The 23,461-nt window shown below is 51.5% G+C and overlaps 9 protein-coding genes across 9 annotated transcripts; 4 read left to right on the forward strand and 5 right to left on the reverse strand.

Moving 5' to 3' along the window:
- Positions 1-4,180: 4,180 nt before the first annotated feature.
- On the reverse strand, positions 4,181-5,265 carry PMZ80_003851 (uncharacterized protein; the record flags this gene model as incomplete). The annotated part of the gene is made up of 1 exon (XM_064872279.1): positions 4,181-5,265. A coding segment is annotated over one exon (1,085 nt), but the record flags the coding sequence as incomplete, so codon positions are not given.
- A 403-nt stretch (positions 5,266-5,668) lies between these two features.
- PMZ80_003852 (uncharacterized protein) lies at positions 5,669-7,153 on the forward strand (the record flags this gene model as incomplete). The annotated part of the gene is made up of 1 exon (XM_064872280.1): positions 5,669-7,153. The coding sequence occupies one exon, from the start codon at positions 5,669-5,671 to the stop codon at positions 7,151-7,153; it is 1,485 nt and encodes a 494-aa protein (XP_064732660.1).
- A 273-nt stretch (positions 7,154-7,426) lies between these two features.
- Positions 7,427-9,343, reverse strand: PMZ80_003853 (uncharacterized protein; the record flags this gene model as incomplete). The annotated part of the gene is made up of 2 exons (XM_064872281.1): positions 7,427-8,069; positions 8,118-9,343. 2 exons carry the CDS (start codon positions 9,341-9,343, stop codon positions 7,427-7,429), a joined length of 1,869 nt encoding a protein of 622 aa, XP_064732661.1.
- Positions 9,344-10,510: 1,167 nt separating this feature from the next.
- On the reverse strand, positions 10,511-11,338 carry PMZ80_003854 (uncharacterized protein; the record flags this gene model as incomplete). The annotated part of the gene is made up of 1 exon (XM_064872282.1): positions 10,511-11,338. The coding sequence occupies one exon, from the start codon at positions 11,336-11,338 to the stop codon at positions 10,511-10,513; it is 828 nt and encodes a 275-aa protein (XP_064732662.1).
- Positions 11,339-12,197: 859 nt separating this feature from the next.
- On the reverse strand, positions 12,198-13,649 carry PMZ80_003855 (uncharacterized protein; the record flags this gene model as incomplete). Its single annotated transcript, XM_064872283.1, has 1 exon — positions 12,198-13,649. One exon carries the CDS (start codon positions 13,647-13,649, stop codon positions 12,198-12,200), a length of 1,452 nt encoding a protein of 483 aa, XP_064732663.1.
- An 811-nt stretch (positions 13,650-14,460) lies between these two features.
- On the forward strand, positions 14,461-16,110 carry PNS1 (pH nine-sensitive protein 1; the record flags this gene model as incomplete). Its single annotated transcript, XM_064872284.1, has 1 exon — positions 14,461-16,110. One exon carries the CDS (start codon positions 14,461-14,463, stop codon positions 16,108-16,110), a length of 1,650 nt encoding a protein of 549 aa, XP_064732664.1.
- Positions 16,111-17,072: 962 nt separating this feature from the next.
- Positions 17,073-18,052, forward strand: PMZ80_003857 (uncharacterized protein; the record flags this gene model as incomplete). The annotated part of the gene is made up of 2 exons (XM_064872285.1): positions 17,073-17,246; positions 17,297-18,052. The coding sequence occupies 2 exons, from the start codon at positions 17,073-17,075 to the stop codon at positions 18,050-18,052; spliced, it is 930 nt and encodes a 309-aa protein (XP_064732665.1).
- Positions 18,053-18,499: 447 nt separating this feature from the next.
- Positions 18,500-19,882, forward strand: PMZ80_003858 (uncharacterized protein; the record flags this gene model as incomplete). Its single annotated transcript, XM_064872286.1, has 3 exons — positions 18,500-18,718; positions 18,823-19,381; positions 19,464-19,882. The coding sequence occupies 3 exons, from the start codon at positions 18,500-18,502 to the stop codon at positions 19,880-19,882; spliced, it is 1,197 nt and encodes a 398-aa protein (XP_064732666.1).
- Positions 19,883-20,362: 480 nt separating this feature from the next.
- Positions 20,363-23,179, reverse strand: PMZ80_003859 (uncharacterized protein; the record flags this gene model as incomplete). The annotated part of the gene is made up of 1 exon (XM_064872287.1): positions 20,363-23,179. One exon carries the CDS (start codon positions 23,177-23,179, stop codon positions 20,363-20,365), a length of 2,817 nt encoding a protein of 938 aa, XP_064732667.1.
- Between the last annotated feature and the right edge of the window lie 282 nt (positions 23,180-23,461).

Raw genomic sequence — 23,461 nt, forward strand, 5'->3', positions numbered from 1 at the left:
ATGCACAGCGATGGAGTTTGTCGGGTTTTGGCGATCTCACTGGGGCACATGGCAGTCGTTACAATTCCTTATGTTTATCGTATCACGTCCAACGGAGTTTATGGTTGCTTTTTCTTACGGTACAATCGCTGATTGCTTTGCATGATAGTCTATTGGTGAGACTCACCTCACCGAGTCACGTTCATGGCGAGGACAGTACGAATGGATCTCTCACGTCGAAGAGAACCCAGAAGATCATGAAACGAGAAATATGTACTCTATTCTACACTAATACAACGCTCTTTAGCATATACACGTGGTCATTGACTGATACGAAACGTTCTGCCGTCGCGCCCTGCTATTGACGACTAGTTACAGTATGCTGACAGGCGCAGAATTACTCGTACTCGCGGCCGCTGCAACGCTGCTGAGAAATGCTCGTACCGTCACTCGCGAACCACAGACCTCTTTCCTATTTCCTTCTTTTCTCCTTCCACCCACCCCTAAAACAACCTGTTTCCTTCTTCTGGCAAGATGCGACCCATCACTGCAACCGCATCTGAAAGCCTGACAGCCCCACCACTGTCCGCGCATCTTCTCATCCAGGCAGCCAGCCAGCCAGCTTCCTGTTGCCTTACTCGTACATCACACCCCATCTCGCTCACGGCGTTAGTGCCTTAATTTGGCTGATTCCTGCAGGATCGGGCATCAAGGCCAGTAATCCTGATCCGAAAGGGGGCCGAAACGTGAAGGCAGCCAGCAACTTGGACTTGGAACCACGCCAATATGCGATGTACGAACGACCCAGGGCAGACTGATGAAACTGCCCGCCACGAACCGGGTGCATGTTGGAATGAATGCATAATGTAGACGCTTTTGGAACCGGTAAAGCGAACGAAGGTAGGCAAGAGCAGACGTGACGGGGAACAAGTTTCGTTTAGATACCTACCCAGGTAGCAATCCCTGGCCAATGGCGACCTGAGGCATCAAGGCATGGCCTGGTACTTATATCTATTCTCCTAGTAATCCAAATGAACAAGGTAGAAACCAGGCACAGAGATCATGAAGTTTCGTAGAATACCTACAGGGTTATGTGAGTACGGTTCAACACATGTAAATACGATTCAAAACCTCGAGCAATATTTCTGAACTACTAATCCAGGAATGGTGCTCCTACCTCCTTCAAGGATCACTACTCACTCCTGCTACTGCGTGTCGGGTGAACCATGAGTACGCGTAGGTACTCGGAGCTCCGGGTTTTGGAGGAGGGCTGTCTCCTGAGCTTTTTGACAGGGTGCCGCGTCCTGATTTAATGGCGCAGTACGTACTTGTGAGTTAAGTTCCTGTAGATATGCGTGCTGTATGCGGCGCATAGCCTAGATATAGCTTTGGTCTTCCAACAAGGAAGTCAGTACCTGCGAGTGAATGATGCCCAGATACGGGATGTAGGAGGACACTGATGTTGCTGCGGCTCTGGGCGTGCTGCCTTATGCGGCTTGGCATTCGTTGCGTTGCATGTCGATACGATCAGGCTTCAACTGCATATCACACGACCACAACGGCGTAGCTTGCGCGTAGCCCTGCATGCATCTCGGCAGGTTGACTGCCATGGGTGCCACGAAGCCAGGGTCTTACCGCGGTTGAATGTATCCTGATTTAGTCATCCATCGTGGCTGAGCTGCCGATCAAGAAGCAAGGCTGCAAGCTATTCCAGCAGCAACCCACAGAACGGACGCACTGACGCATAACAGACAGTGCAAGATGCAGGGTGTTGCATGAACGCGCAATGGCTTGGTTCAATGCCCAGTCGTATGCAGCTAGAAAGCAGGGTATCTCTGTTCCTTAGCATCATTGCAATAGCCATTTCTCGAACCCAGGCGCGCAAGCCACTCACTGGCCGCAAAGAAGTCGTGAGCAGCTGGACGATCCCCAACCAGTCTGGCCGAAAGGCTCCAGATTTAGGAACTTCAGCACTGAGATCTTCGAGAACAGCAATTGACCTCGCCATGAACGTTGCATTACAGGGACACCGCGGGTTGCTCTTCACAAGCCGCAACAGTGACGGACATGAGGCGTTGTATGCTTGAGCTTGTCAGCTTGGAGGTAACTTGCGGAGGCCGCCATGCATGGACAATCGAATGCTGCTGTATGCTCAGCGGTTTTGTCGGAGCCAACAAGTCATCAGATAGCCTTTGAGAACCCCAACATGAGCGCTTCCTGTCACTCGAAGCTGATGAGAGCCTCGAGCACATACCATACCTGTCTTTCCATCGTCGTTGGTAGCACAATGTCAGCTTACACTGCTGTGATCGCCATGTACCATGAAAGAGGAAAGACGCACATCGCGACTGGACAACCTCAATAGCGCGATTTAGCTGTTCTAGGGACCGCCGTTTCTACACCCGCTGCCACATGCAAGGCGACAGTGGACATGATAGTTCTCGTCTGCAAAAGTGGAAGGTGACAACGTTTATTCCGAGATTGAGAAAGTCATCAGACACCAAGTCCCCTGTGTCTCTGAACGGAGATGACTTTCGCCCGAACCAGGGTTCCAAACCATCGTTATCCGTCGTGAACTGGGTTCACTAGCTGTGAAACATGGTCTGACCATCAGAAATTACTTCGCGTCAGCTTAGGAGATCCGTGCCCTCGCGCATCGTGCATGCTGCTGCATTTGGAGTCACAACCAGTTACCTCTTCCGGCCTCTGTGATCAAGACCACGAGCTGATGAGAGAATTTCGTGTTTGACAGAAGTCGTGTCCCCAAGCAAGATGGTTGGCTGCATATTGATGTCATGAGCGGGTTGACACCTGAATTTCGCCTGAGGTGTCAAGGCGAAGATGACGCTAGCGCTGAAATAGTGCCTCGGTAGGGGCGGACGCGCCGGCCGCTTACGCATTGGTGCCTCGCCACAAATAGTCCGGCACATGGTGCACAGGCCCAAAGCTGAACTCGAATTTCCAGATTTCGTTCTTCGAGGCTGGCGTTGCTGAACTGAAAATGCAGTGTGCCAGCCACCTGGTGTCCGACATCATTAGTTTTCAGCTCGATGCATTATGCACGGAGATTTCACCGTCCGAGACAGCAAGGGAACCATGTGACCCTAAGTGCAGATGCAGACATACACAGTGGCGCCATGCATATCGAATGATTCCTCAGGCACGCCACATATTGCCTCTTGCCACGAGTTGATGCATGAACGGAAAGGTTGGCGAGCTCCTTCAACGACTCTTGGGTCGACGGCATCCCCTCAGGGTGGCGGGCAGTGGTGCCATAATTAATGCGATGTCTGCACACTGGCCATGAGACCACCCAATCTCAGCCAACGAAGAGCCAAGGATGTGACAGCTGAGCTGTCCCGTGCCAGATCTCACCACGCTTCTGTCATATCAGCACGTGAGATACTTTGCGAGTGACTCACAGTCAACGCGTGATTTTCAAACTGCCTGTAGCTCACTAACCGACCAAATCTTTGCCGGAATGCTCCCCAACGACGAAAGTTCCATCTCGGACTGCTGTGACAACCACTTCGTTCTTGGTAGGACTTCCTCTGGATCAGAGCGACCCGAGAAATGTGTTCAGATGCTGTGGCTTCCTGACGCACCGATATTGGCCACTGAGACCATGCCTTCCGTGTGGTCGCCTATATTTGATATTGCTCTTTTGAGCGTTGAGCAATTGCGTGGAGCTGGCACGATGCAGCACGCCTTGGCCTTCTACACAAAATAGAGTCACGGCTCGTAGAGGGTTTGACACACTGTGCCGCAGAGGACTCTGCTTCACCATGTTCCTTGCCCTCTCATCCGTAAAACCCATCGCAAAGTGACTACCTACTCTAACGTGACCTATGCTGTCCTATTTCGGATCTGCCACATTTGTCGTTCTCATTAGTCGGGGAACATCGATGGCCTTGTGAATGCTATTATCCATTTGATACACCTGCCTGAGACGTGGTGACCGCCGATTTTGTCCAGACGCCGTTGCCACCATACGTCCAGAAATCCCGTAATGTTGCCGATACGTGATCGAAGATAGTGTCTCTAATTGCCTCAATCTTAATATCGTCAATGACAAGTCTCTCCAGTCGTCCTTCCACAGTCATGTATCGAACAGTGTGGGCAACCAATGTGTATGCGGTGGTAACCCTGAAGTACCCGTCAGTAGAGTCAAAACTATGCCAGGATGGGCTGCCAAACTCACTCGTTCCACGGGTCGTTCAGATCAATGTGGCCTTTGGCAGCCTTCACAGCGTCGTCAAGGGCTGTGCTCTCAGGGTCAGGGCACAGCTTGATGAACAGATTTTCTAAGTTCCTCATCCTGCGAATGCATTTCAATATGTCGTCAACATGATTGTAGTACGGGAAAACTGCTATGAAGGAGAAATCTCGTAAATTCCGGAGCATTTCCTGGGTCAAAGTAATCTGGATAGATGCACCGGGAGCAGTCTCGTGCAACATCTCGGGTTCTGCGTCGAAAGGAATGGTGTTGAGACAGTCGTTGATGTTCGATATCAAGGATGGAGGCTTTTTGAGGAAATACTCGTAGCTAGTGTAGGCAGCAAGACTACTGCCCTCATTGACCCTAAGAGATCGCCAGTGCTTCGCTCCGAGCAAACCGGGCAGATAATCGTAGGAGTTCTGTCGTGTAGCTTCCCAAGCATCCTGCCGCAGCTCCAGATACTGGTATGGGATATCGAAAGCCCACATATCAGCCAGATTCACGTGGATGCCTGTCAATCCTGTAAGAACATGTGACTCGCACCCGACGGTCAACCGCAATACTGGAACCTCATTTAGCAACCGAACATACCACGCCGGGTGAAAACCATCGTTTAGCTCGGAAACGTGAGCTACGATACTCTCGATGCTGGAGGCTAATTCATTCCGATGCACGAGGTCAAGCCACGGGGTCAATTGACACGGATCGAGTCTGGCGTGTTTGAACAGAAGCGTCAGAGAAATGGCTCGCAAGCGGCGTGATACTGTTGAAAGAGCCTTGAGAGGCGCTTGATGCGAATCAGTCCAGTCTCTGGTCGGAAGGTGATTGAAGCGGCGCTCCGAGGGAGGTGCATTGTCAAGAAACAAGAAGATATGATTCAGAAGCTCGTTGGGCAAAAGAAGGAGACCCGGGACGGATGGTCCAGAGGGGATGTTTCCAGTATATGTGCGAGAAGGCAAAAGCTCATCGACCGGTGCACGACCGAAATTGACAGAGTCATCGTTGAGGGAAGTGATGCCTGTTACATCGTCGTTCCTGCCGTATGATTGTGTCTTAGAATCGTCCATGTTGGATGCTGCTCATTATACTTCGCGATGTGAAACCTTCAGATATCAGATGGTCGACTCAAGGTCATGTAGACTACGCATAGCAAACTCCATCCGCTCCAGAGCCACGACGCAAGAAACGTAGCCTGGTGTTACTCGAGGATACGATGACTGGCACTTAGGCAGGTCCGCGGCTGAGCTGCCTCTTTCGTCACAAACCGACAGTGCGGTGCGCTGCCTCGCTCAATAGCATCACATCGGTCGATAGAGCCTACCATACAATAACTCTGGAGTATCTACATCAGCAAGCACCCTCTGGGTTCATTAGACCTCCACAAAGCTGCTGAGCAGTCAAAGCCGACATACAACAACCAACATGCAGCGGTAGCAGCCACCAAAGCTCCTACTGCACCACACATACACAATGCCACCAGCTTCAAGAGGGCCTGTACCGCGCCTCTACCTGCACTGCCGCCGAACACCCCTGCCCCCTCGTCGCAATGCGTCAGTAGCAACCCCTACCGACCATCGCAGATTTGGCAAAAAGATACGCTCCGAACTAACCAAAGCTCGAAACGCACAACCACCTCCATCTCCCTCGACACCCAGACCAACTCCTGCACCACGTTCAACTCCCTCGACACCCGGTCCAGCCCCTACTACACCACCTCCCCCAACCACCGGCCCAACATGGCGCACCCGCCAAACCGCCCGCATAAACCGCTTCCTCATGCCCTCCTTCCTCCGCACCCGCCCCTACCTCCGCCGCTGGATCTTCTCCTTCCTCGTCACCGTCCCAATCTCCGGCTTCATCCTAGTCCACCTCCCCCTCGAACCGCGCCGCGTCACCGGCCCCTCCATGCACCCAACCATAAATCCCGACTGCACCTCCCCCTCCGACACCGACGCATCCTACGCCCCAACCTGGGTCCTCATCCAAAAATACAACCTAAACACCTACCGCGACACCCAACGGCGCATAAACAAAGGCGAAAAAGCCCGCGGTAAATACTCCCGCGGCCAAATGATAGTCTACCACACCCCCCACGACCCGGAGAAAATCGCCCTAAAACGCATCGTCGGTCTCCCAGGCGACACTGTGGTCCCGCTCCCGGGCTACCCAGGCGACCCCACAGACCCAATCGTGATCCCCTACAACCACCTCTGGGTCGAAGGCGACGTGTCCGACCGCAAGAAATCAGTAGACAGCAACTACTTCGGCCCTATATCGCAACACCTCGTCAAAGGCCGCGTTATAGCACTCTGGTCCCCCTGGTGGAACATTCTCGGCATGCGCAGCGGCATTGACCCCTCATACGTCTGGCCCGCGAGGCAACAGAACCGCGTGAAGGAAGACGCGGTGCAAGAGGCGCAGAGTGACCCAAACCACGTCGAGAGCGTGAAACCGTTCGAACGGGCTCAGGGCCAGAAAACGCTGGAGTATCTGAGGGCGCAGCCACTTGCGATTGAGCAGCGGTTTTTGACCGAGAAGACGTATCGGATGCAGGTGGTGAGGATGTATCAGAGAGGGAAACAGGTTGCGAAGAATTATCATGATGAGGAGACGAGGGAGAGGGCGAGGATGATATTGAAGGAGTTGGAGAGGGTGATTGGACGGGATGCGCTGAGGCAGGCTGCTAGTCCGAATCCGAGGGTCGAGAAGGGTTTGCCGAAGAAGAGATGGGAGCCTGCACAGGAGGAGGTGGCGAGTGATTGGGAGAAGGAAGCGGCGGAGGAATTTGTCGATGTTGTTGCGCATCAGGATGAGAGGGAGGCGGAACGGAAGGCGAGGTTGAGTCCGGCTAAGGCTGCGTTGAAGGAGATGTTGGAGAAGAAGAGGGAGTATGGTGAGATGATCGATAAGGAGTTTGAGCAGAGAGATAAAATTAGAGAGGCGAGGGAATTGTAGTTGTGGGATCTGGATATTTAGCAAGCACTGTATAGCATAGCGATGGCGCCGATGGACTTGTAGATCGAGCTTTGAGGGCTATGGATGTTTTGAACAAGGCAGTCCCCAATCAATTGTGGAATGGCTGTGATATTAGGGCTGCGAATGAAGCTAGGAGAGCCCAACGCGTGACTGCCTTCTATTTCTATATGCCGTATCTAGAAAAGCCACTGACTCACATCGACTCGGTCCATCTGATTATGGCAGCACCATAATTAGAACCAGATCCTGACTCTAATGCTTGAAGAGCTTGTTATCAGCCGACGGCAACCCGAGCTCCTTCAACACAATGTCCGCCCCCTTCTCGCCGACCAATAATGCAGTAGCCATGGTATTGGCTGCAACATTCCTGGGCACAATGCTGAGATCGCAGCACTTCAGCCCGGACACGCCGTACACATTCAGGTCCTTGTCCACCACACCTCCCTGCTCCAACGGTGCCATCTTAGCAGTCCCAAGAGAATGCCACGTTGTCTGAATATTCTCCCTCAACCAGCTGATAATGGCCTCGTCGTCCTCGGCCGAGTATTCGATGTCTGAGACTTCGCGATCTGGACCGAAGCCATCAATGTTCTTCTCATCCATAAGGTTGACACAAGCGGCCTTTGAGCCCTCTGGGAATCGTGGATGTCCGGACGCGAGCTCACCCCTGTACATGGCTGTCCGACGCATGATCTCTCTTTGCTTCTTGTACGTCCACAGGTGCTTCTTCAGATCGATATCGCCGGCATCCGTGAAGAAGCCGAGATCGAAATTCAGCGGGTCGTCCCAACTCGGACCGGTGATGTGGATTTTACCACGGGAGTAGGGGTAGGCTGTGTATGCGGCGATGGACATGTATTGACCGCGATCAATGGTAGCATGGTCGCCGACGTAGCTGAGCAAAGATTAGTTTCTGGAACCGTGACAGAATGGCTGTACTCACCTTGATACAGCGGCCAGGCACATAATTGGTCTATTTGGCTTGGTAGCAAAATCACGATCCCAAACCTCCTTGAATTCTTTGCCTAGGGCGGCCGCCTCATCGTCGGTTGGCCGAATCTTGGCATGGACATCGCAAGCATTCCATCTCAGAAGTGGATTGTTATTCGCGATTGCGTTTGCTCGGGAAGTCCTTCCATCGAACAATGTGTCGACTGTTTCGTCTGGCGTCAGAGCCGTCCTGTACGGATAGAAGACTAGATGGTGGTCTTGGTAATCGTGGCCAACACCAGGCACGTCAGCTACCAGATCGACGTGTGCTTTTTGCAGAATTTCTGGATCACCAACACCGGATCTTTCAAGCACTAGCGGAGTTCCGCAAGCACCTGCAGAGATTATGACCATCTTCCGAGCTTTGACAACTGCTTTAGGATGCATTGTCAGGTTGATCTCGACTTGATATTCCGGATTGGGGGTATACTCGACGCCAGTTGCCTTGTTGTGTTCGTCGAAGATGACACGAATGACTTTCGACTGGCATAAGACATGCAGATTTGGATGCTTTCCATCTTGCAGCAAGGGATGGATGAACGTGTGAGCAGCGTCTTGTCTTTTACCATCGCGTGATATCCACCTCATGGCTCGCTCGACGTTGTTTCCTGCATGTAGATCTTGAAGGTCTGGGACTTCGTGATAACCGAGCACTTCTGCAGCCTTTATGATATCGGTTTGGGCATGCTCGATCTTGAACCCACCATCGGAAACCTCTACTGGCCCATCCTGACCATGGAGCTCTCTCTTGCCCTTGCCATGGTAGGTCTCGAACTTCTTCAAGAAGGGTAACAGTTCGTTTGCACTCCAGCCTTCCGTGTTCCAAGTATCAATATCGTCTGCGTAAGGGCGCGAATACAGCGCTATGTTGATGGAAGATCCTCCTCCCAGGAGCCCACCAGCAGGTGTAACGACTTCGCGGCCAGCGAGCTGTGGTTGCTTGGTGCTGGGGTAGAACAGTGCGGTGCGACTTGTTGGCGCTAGATGTTCGCGAAACAGAGCCGGATTGATAACGTTGTCCTTCTGATAGTTGTCCTCTCCACCTTCGATAACGAGGACCTCCAGGCTTGGATCAGCAGCCGCTATCCTTCCTGCTACAACACAGCCAGCAGTTCCTCCTCCTGCGATGATGACATCTACCTCTTCTATGCCCTTGGCAATTCTATTGTGGATTGGCATTGCGGCCGCTTGAATACTTGAGTCTGCCTGAGAGCGCGTTCATTGTCGTAGCAAAATTCATGCTGAAGCTTGGAGAGATGATGATTAAATAGGTCCAAACCAAGTCGTGCTGAGTAGCCATTATTTGGAATTATTCACCTGGCGAACAGATTTGAATATGATGGTGAGGAGGCTTTCCCAAGATAGAAAGGACTAAGTACACCGGCGGGAAAAGGAACTCGAGACAGCCTTTGAGGAGTGTGAGGCCCCCTGACTTCGTGGCCATTGGCGCCATTTCTTACACCAAGACAAAGGCACTCAATATCAGTTGGGCACACTGCAATGTGATTTGATTTCATCCACTGTTGTCAGTCTACCTACCGCTCTCGTTGTTCGACGACAACCGCTGGAAGGTAAACGCACAACCACGAGTGTCCAGTTCTTGGAAAGATCCGACATCCATTGACAGAAGGTCACCTGGAGCCCAAAGGAGTTTCATAGACGACACTCCAAGGAAGCATGCGTAATTAGCCAACATTGAAGTATGTGCTTACCTGTAAGCCTGGCTCCTTTCGGCGTACATGACTAACACAATTGTAGAAACAGTTACATAAACGCACGAGCTGTGCAGCACGGGCCATGGCCGTGAGAGACGAGACATCACGCTGCCTTTGTGTGTTAATTGACGATGTGGTAGTATAACAGCATGAAGTGAGGCAGTAGATAAAATCCAGAACGGTGAGGCATCAGGGGCGACCATAACCGCGGAGAGGGAGCGTGAAGCAAGCAAGAGAACAGATGTGGTGGATGGATCTTTTGCAGAATACGGTACAACATATTGACCTCACGCGCGAAGCTTCTTCCAACCATGGCCACCATGGCGTCACTCGCATGGAAGCTGTTCAAGCTGGAGGACGATGTGCCTGAGCAAACTGCAGCTCGTGCGACTTGTGTCAATCTAGTTTGTAAAATCATAGGACTAAAGAGTTGTAGAAGTGCTCAATTGTTACCTCTTTAATTATACTATAGTACAGTTGATAGACCAGCTATCTGTTGCCGCTGTGCTCAATGAGCTGAACCTAAACAGTGATGCCGCCCAAATCGTGATTAAATCATTACCTCGTGAAATCGTCCATGATGATACGCCGTTGCCAGATCGCACGACCATTTCCTCAAAATCTTTGGCGCTCAGTATCCTGAGTGCCGCCGGTCTCTGTCACTACGATGCGCCGAGCTATCTCGACTATCATAATCCCGACTCCCACTCCTGTGGCGGTGTCCATACTTCTCTTCCCATTTCCTCTGCTCTTTCTGCCGTGTCGTTTCTCTGCCTTTTCTGTGATGACCGTAATCCTTGCCGCCTAGCCAGCCGAGGGCTGCACCACCTACTGTTCCTAAGCCTGGGAAAATCAGGTCGCCTAGCAGTCCTCCGCCTGCTGCGCCGACGAAAGCATCAGCGTTCGTTGATCGTGAACTCGACTTTGACTTCGTAGATCTTGTCTCTCCACTGTCGCGTCTGTGCCGGTGGCTGTGCTTGCGTCTGTGAGGCTCTGGGTCTGAGGAATATCCGCCGTGTTCAAGGGAATATTGAGAAGAGTTAGGGTTCGCGTACGGCCGCATATGCGGACTCAGATACTGCGGCCGTTGTTGTGGCGCGCCGTAGCTGTTCGGCGACGTACCATAAGGCTGTTGTTGCTGCGGCTGGTATGGTTGCATAGCCATGTTCTGCTGAGGATACGGATTACCATATCCCTGCTGTGGCGGATGTTCCCATTGGTTTTGTGGTTGTTGCTGGCCTGAGAATGAGTGTCTCTGTGGCATCATCACTGGGCTAGGTGCAAAGTGTACACCAGGCTTCTGCTCTTGATACGGTGGCGGAGCTTGTGATTGCATATTCGGTCTCGATTGACTGAAGCCCGGACTCGAAACCAGGCCTTGAGGGTATGAGGTTGGCGTTGCTTGATGTGGTGTTGGATGGTGCATCGGAGCACTGGAAAAGTATTCTGCTGCTGCCATGTTTTTGTGATTTCAAGTTGGCAGAACGAGCGGAAGCTAGTCTGAAGCGAAGGCACGGGAATATATGAAGTTCTTGCAAGACTCATGCTCGGTGGTGGGGCGTTACGATCTACATCAGTTGACACGAAAATCAGAAGGCATCCATCGATGCTAGGAAATGCAAAAGTTCTTGATTGAGCCTTATGTTCACGTTGACCACTCAGAGAGAAGCACGCTGCGGAAAAGGTCACCTATACAAGGGTTATGATTGGGAAAGTGGCAACAGCTCACATAATTGGTATCAATCCCAACCACGAATTTGCCTGATCAAAGATGATACCAGCATGTCCTGTGGCCCGTTGCACACCCGCAGGGCTCTTTGGTACACGAGTTCCTGGATGCTTTACGACAGCCTAGATACTAAGTAATAATACGACAAATCATGTTCGAGAGGATTCTGTCGCCGCATGTGAGGCCCAAGTCCCTCGAAGGCTATGCGGATGATCTAATGCTAGAAGGACGAATGAGGAGGCGACGTCATGGGACCGGGGTAGCTGCGCCTCAGTCGAGCTAGCCAAGCAACTACCTCCTCCAATCCCCCGCCGATTGCGCCGATGACTCTTGGCAGCAAGGCCACATGCCACATGGGCTATGGAACACAGCGCTGCAGATCTGTACTGTAGCATCAAACACTCCTTGCTGCCACACTCGAACTGGAGCTGGGGTGATCTGTCATGCATAAATCCAAAACAGGTGCAACCAGCACCTTCACAGAGTCGGGTTCCCCGCAAATTCGACATGACCAGTTTTTGAGGCATCCGGAACCAAAAGTGCCCTGCATTGTGGTTGAACCGCTCTCTGGGCAGACGCTAGATCACTTCTAGCCAGATCGGGCCTGTCCAGGAGCAAACAAAGTTGTCCACACAAAGAGGACTGAGTACTGCCAAAATGCTGGCACCGGATCCCAGAAGTCGTAGTAGGCTTCATCCCAGAACAACAGCCTGTGCCACAAAGTGACGACGTTGGTGAGCACCTGTGCCAGGCTCGTACGGCGCTGTAGAAGTCCTATGCATGGGTCGAGGAACAAACTTCTGATATCCTCAAGCAGAAAGTACCGTTGTACTGCAAGCTGTTTATCGACGGTTGATCGAGTGGTCTTCGTCATTTCGTGGTCTTTCGAATTCGACGTTCCGTTCAGAGCTTGCTGTGGGATAGCTGTATATGCTTGTACCAAATCTGAGCTCTTGCTTGCTGGGAGGACAAAGGCAGGGTCCAACTGATATGTGCCTTTCAACGGCAGCAATTTTGCTTCGACGCCTGCATGCGATACCCGCTCGATCACTCCAAACGTCAAGTTCAAGTGGCTCGAGAAGTCGCGTCCCAGCTCCCGCGCGATGGCATCCGTATATGCTCTCATCGCTTGCCACAGAGCAGAATTGTCGTGAAGGTAGCCACCGTCGATTCTCGGATCTTGTCCGGCCCAGAAGAACCTCACCGCGCCTTGCACCACGATCGCAAAACACTTGTAGGTAACAGTAGGGTCAGCATGCTCTTCAAGCCTCATCGGCGAACCCGCATTGATCTTGACAAGAGATACGTCGTGGTATGTCTGGCTCAGAGTGCGCCGTGGTAGAAGTGTCTGCCGATCGAAGGGTTTGGCTTTCTCCGGTGACGTTAGCACGAACTGTTTCTTACCTCGCGTCTGGTTCAACACGTTGTGGATGTCGCTTCGGCTTCTGACTTGATGCACTTCCGGTGTTGGCAGGCTTCTTCCTCTCAGGAAGTCTAGGAAGACTTCTCCATTCTTCAAATGTTGGATGTTTACCGCGTCCGCGGCAAGGCATGCGCACGAGCTCTTCTCTTGCAACTCTGTGCACGCGGTGGTGATGGTGCTCAGAGGGAGATCGTGCGAGCAATCGATCCAAAGATCAACGTTTTCTTTCTTGACGATTATCAGAATGCACCTAGCAAGATATTCCGCGTCTTGAAGGCTTGGCTGCTGGGGAAGGCCGTAATGCTTTGAGATAGCTCGTGACCTCCTGGCAATACTCAGAAAGCCTTGGTCCGTCAGATCAGCACCAATGACTCGACTGCCTTGTTTGTGGAAAGCTCGCGCAAGGTTCAATCCGTATGCACTGCCAGTACCGGTGATCAGGATCGTTCTCTTCCAGAGTGCTTTGCGCTTCCGAAACGAAACTCGAGCCTTCTGATCTGCTAGCACTATGGCAGCATAATTGAACCATAACAGTAATGTCGTTATCGGTAGTGTCGTTACCACGGTGAGTAGTAATATGATATCGTAGCGACGGGACGCTACCTTTGATGGCGCCATCAGTGGAGGTTCGGGTAGGACCTGTAGGCCGAGATCTTGAACATCATGTACTAGAGTTCAAAGAGCATCTTGCTATCACCAAGTAACATCTAGAAGATAGAGTACGGCCAACACTGAGCTTGCTCTTCTGGCAAAATCTACGAAAACACCAGGAACAGGAATAGCATGTGCTCCTCAACGTCGTGTCGCATGTCTCGCATGGCTGCCAACTTCGCAAAAATTCAGGCAGGTAAAAGTTGCATGGCTGCTTCATTCACCCTACCGTATAGTTACCTGATGTCATCTGCAACCACTTCGTATCGGCAGACTTCCAGAAAGACAGAGTTCGGTGTTGCATGTCTCGGCCTTGAGATTGGAACATGCGTGGTACAGATTGTAGCTTACCAGGCTGAGATGTTCCTCTTGTTTAGCTCTAAACGCAACTGCTTGGGAGACAATGATATGTATCTCTTTCCCAGCTGTGAAGGTGTCAGCGGTAAAGAGCCTAGAATCTTTGGGTTCGCAATAAGCATCCGCTCGTCGATCTGCCTCCCCTTAAACGACCTTTTGACGAGCTCGCTAATCGACTTTAGGCTTAGTTAGTGCTTCAGCAGCACCCACTGCACTCCCTGCACCATCGTCATGATGCCAAAATGCATGCGCAATCTTGCTAAAGTTTGCGATCGTGCGCCGCTGTCAACAAATAATGTGCTACCCGAAAGTTTCACTCTCCATCATCTTGTGTTGCGCATGACTTCTTGATTGTCGTCGCTGAAACCATTTGTATACACTGATATTCATCCATCTTTGCGACAACATCCTTTGAGCCATCATGGCTTCCCAAGGCGAAGCAGCTGGTTACTACCAGCAACCATACCAACCGCCACCGCAGACGCTGTATCAAGGAGGCCCTCCTGCTCCTGCAAACTATCAGCAATATCAGCAAGGCCCTCAACAAGGATATCCGCCGCAGCAGCAAGAGATGTATGATGGAAAGCAGCACTATTCTCAAAATCCTCCCGAATATGGCAACAGCTTCCAAGCTCCCATGGATGACAAGCAAACATTTCAGCAGACCTTCAAAATCGAGAAACCAAAATGGAACGATCTGTGGGCCGGTCTGCTTTTCATTGCGGTCTTCTTGGGCTTCGTCGCGGTTTCTGGCTTAACGTTGTACCAATACTCGAAATACCAAAGTTTCAACGGAGGTGGGATCTATGGCTCATCGAACGACTTCTCGCTGAACACCAACGCCCTTGTCCTTCTGATATTTGTCCTGGTCGTCGCATTCGTCCTCTCATGGGGATATTTTCTAGCAGCAAGAGCATTCACGAAGCAATTCGTATGGATAACGGGTATTCTGAACTGCGTCATGGCAGTAGGTACTGCTGTATACTACTTGTATCGACATCTGTGGGGCGCAGGAATTGTGTTTGCATTGTTCGCCGTCTTTGCGATCTTCTGCTTTATCAGCTGGATTCCACGGATACCTTTTGCTGTGGTCATGCTGCAACAAGCACAGGATGTGGCGCGCATGAAGAGAGTGCATGTTTTCATGGTCAGCTTCATCGGAGGATTCGCTGCGCTCGCATTTGGCGCATGGTTCTCGGTCACTTTGGTGGCTATATACACGGCGTATATGCCATCAAATGGTGGTGCTAATGCCAATCCGTCTTGTGCAGATGGAGGATGCTCGAGCGGGAAAGTCATTGGCTTGATCGTCTTCATCACCTTTGCAGGCTACTGGATTTCTGAGTGGATCAAGAACACGATTCATACAATCGTGGCGGGCGTTTACGGTTGCTGGTATTTCTGTGCTGGAAAACCGGGCGGCATCCCCAAGGGTGCTACCATGGGCGCCTTCAAACGTGCAACGACATATTCCTTCGGCTCGATCTCCTTCGGCAGCCTAATCGTTGCCATTATCAATATGCTCCGACAAGCTTGCAGCATCGCGAAGAGTCAATCTGCTCAGGACGGCAACATTGTTGGGACAATATTCTTCTGCATCCTTGGCTGTCTTATCGGTATCCTTGACTGGGCGGTTCAGTTCATCAACAGATACGCCTTCTCCCATATCGCACTGTACGGCAAGGCCTACATACCAGCAGCCAAAGACACCTGGACGATGATGAAAGATAGGGGTCTGGATGCGCTGGTCAACGATTGTCTTACCGGACCGGTGCTGACAATGGGCTCGACCTTTGTTGCATACGTTTGCGCCCTCCTCTCATATCTCTACCTCGAGTTCACAGACCCAGCCTACAATGAGTCAAGAACTTTCACGCCAGTTATCATGGCATTCTCCTTCTTGATCGGATTGCAGGTCTGCCAGATCTTCATGACACCAATTGGCTCGGGTATCGACACAATTTTCGTGGCTATGGGTTGGGATCCGGACATTGCGGCTAAGGAGCATCCAGAGTTCTTCCAAAAGTTACTCCGGGTCTATCCTCATGTCGCTGATGTTATTCATTCTTGATGGGTGAGGGTTTTGAAGACTTGTCGACGAGAACATAGATTTGTGGATTTTGGGTACACAGCACAAAAATTCTCGGGAGTAATCCGGGATGAGTCAACCACACTTTTGAGCGGATAATTCATGAATAATTTCCACAGCCGCTGCACCCAGCCGCTACCCGGTCTTGGTATTCTTGTTTGGTATTCTTGTTTGGTATTCTTGTTTGGTATTCTTGTTTGGTATTCTTGTTTGGTATTCTTGTTTGGTATTCTTGTTTGGTATTCTTGTTCTCTTCCCCTAGACGAAGCAGTGGAGCAAGTACTCGTGGCTGTACACAAGTGCCTTCTTCAACCTGATGATCACGTTGCCGTTTCTGCGACTTGAACACTTGCTGCCGAAAAGCCGCAGCCCAACCTTGTTGTAGGTAACGTACCTGTGCTCGTCTCACCGTTGCCAACAATTTCAAGCTTCGCGCGCTTGGCGGTGCCTGGCACTGACAGCATAGCGTCGGTTAGTATCCTAGCGATCTTGGCATTCGCGTGTTCAACATCATGAGTGGAACGAACTTGCTGACCCAAATTTGGTGTTTCGAAACGTTCAAACATGGCGCAGGAGGAGGTATAGCCTCAGGATGCACGGTGACGATTCGGAATCACCATGGCCAGCTGGTCGCTGGGTTGTCCCTTATGAGACGCGGTTCGATGTGTTGTCACTATTTCTTCATTCCGTAATCTGCGTACGTACTAACGTTAACATCCGGCATACTCTCGAACGCTGTGACACGCGACTGCCTGCCAATTTCTTCACGGTTGCAGACCTACCACCAGTCGCACCTGCCCAGGCTCACACGGAATTTGCTTAGCGCTTGACAACTGCTTGCGATTCTTGGAACCGGCCTACACCACATCGCCTTTCCTGCAGGCTTATTCTTATAGCGACATTTAATCATGAACCATTCCATGCGGCACTCCTCAGAAGACACAATGGCAGGCCCGGAGCACAATGGCTACAACATGACTAGCACTACGAAAGAGCGCCCCAGGCCGAGAATGGGGAAGCAGACGTTCTCACAGTTTGGACACAAGCTCCTCACGTTTTTCAAGGAGACATGGAGAAGTATACTCGCACTATGCGTTATGGGCGCCGTTACTGCCGGAGTAAGTTCTGCCTCGTTCATGCGATGAATACGAGACTGACAGTATTGCAGGTCTGGACCGCACCTCATACCCACACTCGACTATTCCCAGTCACCTTTTTCCAGGAATCTGGCGATATAGTCTGGACTCAGTTCGCCTACCCCTACACCGAACCGGTATTCTCCTCACTCGCCGCGGCATTAGTCTGCATCATCATCCCTATCGCCATTATTCTCCTCGCCCAGATCTGGCTACGAAGCTTTTGTGACGCAGCAAACGGTATCCTGGGACTAGTGTACTCCCTAGTCACCGGAACATGTCTCCAGGTCATTATCAAGAAGACGATCGGAGGCCTTCGACCACATTTCTTGACTGTGTGCCAACCTGTAATTCCACAGGAAGCAATAGGAGTTGGCTACCAGAATATCATGTTTACAGCCGAGCAAGTTTGCACAGGCGACAAGGACAGAATCCGGAATGCGCTTGAGTCATTTCCGTCCGGACATTCAGAAATCGCTTTTGCTGGGTTCTTCTACCTATCCATCTGGCTTTTCACGCATCTCAGGATTCAGAGCAGGTACCGACCAGGATACTGGCGTATGGTGGCATGCTGCTTGCCTACACTTCTTGCGACATACCTTGCAAGTACGCTGGTCCTGGGTTACCACCATCACGGATACGATGTCATCTTTGGAGTTTTGATCGGGATCCTCACATCTCTTTTCGGCTATCGGATGGTCTACAAGAGCGTATGGAATAAGAGACTGAATGCTGTACCCTCATGCCACGACAACCATGAGGAGAAGGAGACTATCCTGCCTAAGTAGGGTGGTGGTGTCATTGTTGGCTTGTTTGATATGGTGGTAGCGATGGCGTTGCGGTTCATGATGTTGTGTGCATTCCTCGATCGATTTGATCTCAAAATAGCATAGTTCGCTTATTTCTCCTAGCATTCTTTTGGTAATGGGGCTCCAGATGTTCACCTTGCAATGAAGATCTTCTCCACAAGCGGATGATCACGTAGATGACGTAGTTTCCTTATGCCCAAACTGAATTGTCGCGACAACGCCTCGATAGCAACGGCACAGTGATCCAATAACTTGCTCACTCACTTGTCTTCACACTTTCTCTCACGCAGACCCTCTCCGTTCTAGACACAGCTCTCACGACAATATACAGTACACGCAAACCCAGCAGCTTAGGGCATCCCAAACCAACCTCATCCCACCACCCTCGCCTGCAACAACCCTCACAACAACCCCACCACAACCACCATGCCCACCGACCCAACCCTCTTCCTCTACACCTCCCTAACCGCCGGCTCCTCCCACATCATAACCGCCACCTCCCGCATAGAAACGATCCTAAAAGCGAACAAGATCCCCTTCAAGGCCGTGGACTGCGCAACAGACGATAAGGCGCGCATGTTATGGCAGCGGAGGAGTAAAGGGCGGAAAATTCCCGGTCTGGTGAAGTTTGGGGATGTTATTGCTGTATGTTGCTTACACCTTCTTCCTTACTTGCACAGTGGTTTGGAGGGGAGGTGGGAAAGAGTATGTGTGTGATGTATGTGCTAATATGTGATGTGGTACAATAGGACCTCGACCAAGTCGAAGAATGGAACGAATACGGCGAACTCGAAGACCAAATCGAGGACCAAGTCGACATCTTCGGCGATGTGCCCATCAGCGCAACCTCCGCCGAAGCACAAGCCGCCGCCGCGGCGCGCGTTGAGGCACAAAGAGCCAGTCTGGCGAGTCAGGGGAGGACCGCGAGTGAGACGAGACATATAAGTATTAGTGATCCGAAGGAGGGACGCAAAAAGTCTGAGGACGGTAGTGGTGGGAAGGATACTCAGAAGGAGGGGAACAGCCCGTTGAGTATGGCGATGAGGCAGGCTGGTGCTGAGGCTGCGGCGAAGACGGGGCAGAAGAAGGGGGCGGTTGGGGATGTGAAGGCGCAGGAAGCGGCGAAGAGTAAGCAGGCGACGGATAGTTCGATACCTGCGCCTGTGGCGGGGCAGGTGTCGAAGTTGGATGCTGATGCGGAGGATGTGAGTAAGGTGGAGACTGGGGCCAAGACACCGGGGCAGCTGGCGAGTCAGGGTCAGAGTAGGACGAGCGTGGATAAGTTGGGGGGTATTCCGGAGGATGAAGGTATGTTTTCGCGATACTCTGCCACTGCTACTGTGGTAGGTTAGTTGTATGAGAGGGCCGATGCTAACTTGTGCTTCTACAGATTCCAAGAAATCCAATTCAGAACAAATCCTCGATCAGAGACGACAGTCCTCCATCCCACAGACAGGATCGTCACTCGCACAAACGACTTCGATAGACGAGTCGCATACCGTTACGTCTTCGGACGATGTCGACATTGATACCAAAGCAGACAAATCTATGCCACCGTCGAGCAAGGCCGTGAGCGCAGACAAGAAAGCGATAAACGAGCATGAGAAGGCGATTGCGGAAGATGATGGAGAGGATGACGATGAAGAGGAGGAAGAAGCTGGACCGGGAGACGACAACGATGAGCCAGTGAAGAAGGCGGCTAAGGTTAGTGCTACTGATACTGGGGAGGAGAAGGTATTGCAGGGGTCGAAACCACAGGAGCAGGAGGCGGCGGATAGTGAGGAGGCTGGGAAGAGTGTGGGTGATTAATTGACTGAGCACTATGAGTGACAGTTGAGTTGCGGACATGGCATTGTGGTTTGAGCATAATTACGGTCTTTGACACGTGTCTCACGAAGACTGTTTAGGTGATGACGATGCTGCATACCACGACTGAACGGATTTTCGAAGGGAGCAGTACCCCCGAATAGAGAAGCAACAGCTATAAACGAAGCCTACAGGTTGAAGCAATGTGAAAACTGAAGTCAAATAGCTTCGTAATTCCGATTCTATTGTGATTGCTTTTCTTGCTTGTACTATGTGCCGACTACTACCTGCTCTACTATCCAACGCTCACTTTCGAGACCTGCTCTGATCATTACTCATGCTTTATACGCGCTACTTGCCTCTATCTGTAACTCGCTTTCTGCTGCTTTGTTGTTGTTCTTGCTTTCCAAACTGGAAGCTCTTCATCCATTCTCCTGGGAAGTTCGGGTAGGTCTTGCCCACCATGTTCTGTCACTCTGCCATCTATTGCTCCTGTTGACGTGAAGTCGGTGCAGGCCCATTCTGCACAGCCCCGGTGTTGATCTTCTTCGCAGCTGCAGCCTCTTCTTCTGCCTTTGCAGCAGCCTCGGCTTTCCGCTTCTTCGTCATGTATGGACCTCTCTTCTGGCCCTTGTCACGTCTAATGTTCTTCGTTGGGCTCTTTGGTTCGTCCAGAAATTTCGACATCAATGCTGGCGTTGGCTTGCTGGCAATTGGTCTTGGCTCGTCTTTTGCTGGCTTCGTGGCACGCTCTCTGGCTTTCTTGGTCTTTGGGACAGGGGAGCCTGCTGGGACAGATGGTCGGTTTGATGGGGTCTGTACGATGTCGAATGTCGGGAAGGCTCTCTGCTTGACCGGTGTCTTCGTTGGTGATGTGACGGAAACTGGTGTTGTAATTGTCGGTAGCGATGTCACACTCTGTTGAGTAGGTTCCGCGTGCTGTTTGGATTCGGGCGCGACGCTTGCTGCTGCGGCCGCTGGCGCTGCCAAAACTTCCGTATTATTGTTGATGGCCGGAACATGTTTGACTACGTCCTCGTGGTCAACAGGAGCATCGTGGCTGTTGCGTGTGTCAGCTATTCTGGGTCCTTGGGCAGTCTGGGCCTCCTTCACTAGTTGCTGGTTCTGCGACGCCGCGGCGAGTTCTCTCGCGACAGCAGCGCTGTTACTGATCGCCTCTGTCTCCTCGTTGCCCAGTGGTCCAGCAGACTGGTGACCAGTAGGGTTTGGAGGTATCTTTTGAGCCATCTTGGCCGAGAGCCACGGGGTGTTCCGCGGCAGCGACAATCCCAGCCCAACGAGCGCTGAGGATGTCGAGTTTTCTTGTTGACTCTCAGATGCTGCTGCATCGAGACGAGCAGGCTCTGGCTCGATGTTGATGTCGCTTATTGGAGACCACGGTGGAGGACTTGGCGACTTCCTTCCGACAGACGACGAAGTCCTGGGCAAATCTACCATAGTCACATCATTGTCCTCGTCCCGTGCTGTATGGTAGGACTCTGTCGACGGTGATCTGTTTCCATGCTGCCAAAGTCCAGGAACATCCGTGTGGGTCGCTCCAGCATGATCATCCGTCACGACCTGTTTCCGATGGTATGTCACCCAGTCGGTGAGCACAGGCAAAGTGGCATCGGTTGACAGCGTATCACTTCGATCCTTGTTGTGCTGCTGTGGCAGGATGGGGAACTCAAGATATGTGCCACTTTCATGCCCGGTCGTGGGTACGTCAGATTTCTCTGGGAAACTCTGTTGTTGTCGCGGACCAATAGGTGAAATACTCCTGGAGCTAGATTGACTGCTCTCCCCTGTCTCAATGGACATTGCGTCCTGGTCCACTAGAGTAGACGAATCTGCGGATACTGGGCTGGATGGTATCGGTTGAGCCACTGGTTCGTCGATCGGGACCAACCTGGCATTGATATCGCGAAACAGGTTCGTTAGGCACCGTGCTTTTGCCGCCTCGAGCATAAAAAGCTTCTCCTCTCGAGCTAATGGCATATCCTTGACCTCCTCTTTGACGTGTTGTATCTGCGCCAGCATTCTCGTAACGGCGTAGATATAGAGCGATGGAACCTGGTTTTCTCGCCTACCTTGTTGAGAGCGAACGAGCACAGCGGCATGGTCTATGAACAGCTTGCTCAGGAAGTATAGGACGTGATTTTGTTGATATCTGCGTAGATTCTGAGTACCGTCGGAGGGCGCTTCGACAGATGGCTGAACGTCATCAAGCTCGGACGCCAATTGACCATACATGAGCCAATATTCAAAATCACTAATCGCCGATATAGGTTTGCTGAGCAGCTCATCCCGAACGCCTGTAGGGAGATAGGGACTTCTGAAGTGAGCCGCTGTCTTGTCAAGATCGTGCGATTTGTGAATTTGCATGCCTTGCAATGCTGTTCGCCACCAAACCACATCGCCACTAGTCGGACCTTGGGTTCCTGAGACGTACCCTTCGTCAAGATCAACCTCTGACTTCCCAGGGGCTGCCCTTCTGCCCGCTGCTCTATTCCAGATACCAGATTCATGTTTAAGCAGACCGTCCACCCACGGCCCTTCAACGCCGCGTTGCCCAAGGTAGGTCTTCGCGAGCTTTCTCTGGTACGTGGATGCGGACTCGAACGATTCTGCGAAGGCGAAGTAAGGCATGTATTGCTGCAGGATTTGTGGGTCGACGGAGCCATTGTTACCTTCACTCAGCCTCAAGCAGTGTTGCCATAATTGATCAGTATTGAGCGGATGGATTGTTCGTTGGTTGCGGAGGTAGAGGAGGTCCTCCAGATCTGCTGTACTTAAGCCAAGCATTCTTGCCACGACGTCGGTGTGCTTGTGTTGATGCCGTAGACTGTTGAATATGTACAATTGGAGCCCTTCGTCAAGCATGTTCCATCCGACCACTGACGTAGGTGAGAATACGTCATGTCGTGGAGGACTGGTCTGCATTTCGCTAATGTTTCGATCAAGTTGAGTGTCTTCTGAAGGGGTGTCAGAGGTTGGAAAGCTGTCCTGAGTTGGTGAGCTCACTCGATTCTCACTATCATAGACATGATCGTTCGAGTTTTCATCCACAACCTGATTCTGTCTTCCTTGAGGCACGCCAGGGGCTCCCGTCAGGCTTCTCGAAGGAAAGGCTGCAGGTGAAGGTTTTGCCGACGGTTCAACCAACCCAGATTTGAGAAGCAGAGGGTATTGTGGCTGCATAACTCTCCTGGCTTTCGAAGATGTTTCTGGGACGTGATGAGTCGAGTGATCTTCCTCGTCGAATCGAGCGGGTGGGATGATAGAATTTCTCAGCTGCATCCTTTGATACCAGGTATTCTACTGGTACTGATACAATTGTAAGGTTGACGAACTTGAAGTAAGGGCTGCAGAGTGGTACCAGCGGCGACAAAATTTGTTACAAGGAGGACTTCAGACAAACGAAAGCAAGAAAAGAAAGAAACTTGGTTGTTGATGCATCCCAGTAACCTCACTGTTGTGTTGTATCATATTGTCGTTCTCACTTCCTTTCACTTTCAAGCCGCCACCGTGGCAGAAATTTTCGTGGCCACACAATAGCAATTGTCTAAGTGAAGATTAGTG

This window comes from Knufia obscura (assembly GCF_036327395.1).
Source record: "Knufia obscura strain CCFEE 5817 isolate CBS 148926 chromosome Unknown scaffold_3, whole genome shotgun sequence".
Taxonomy (NCBI): Eukaryota; Fungi; Ascomycota; class Eurotiomycetes; order Chaetothyriales; family Trichomeriaceae; genus Knufia; species Knufia obscura.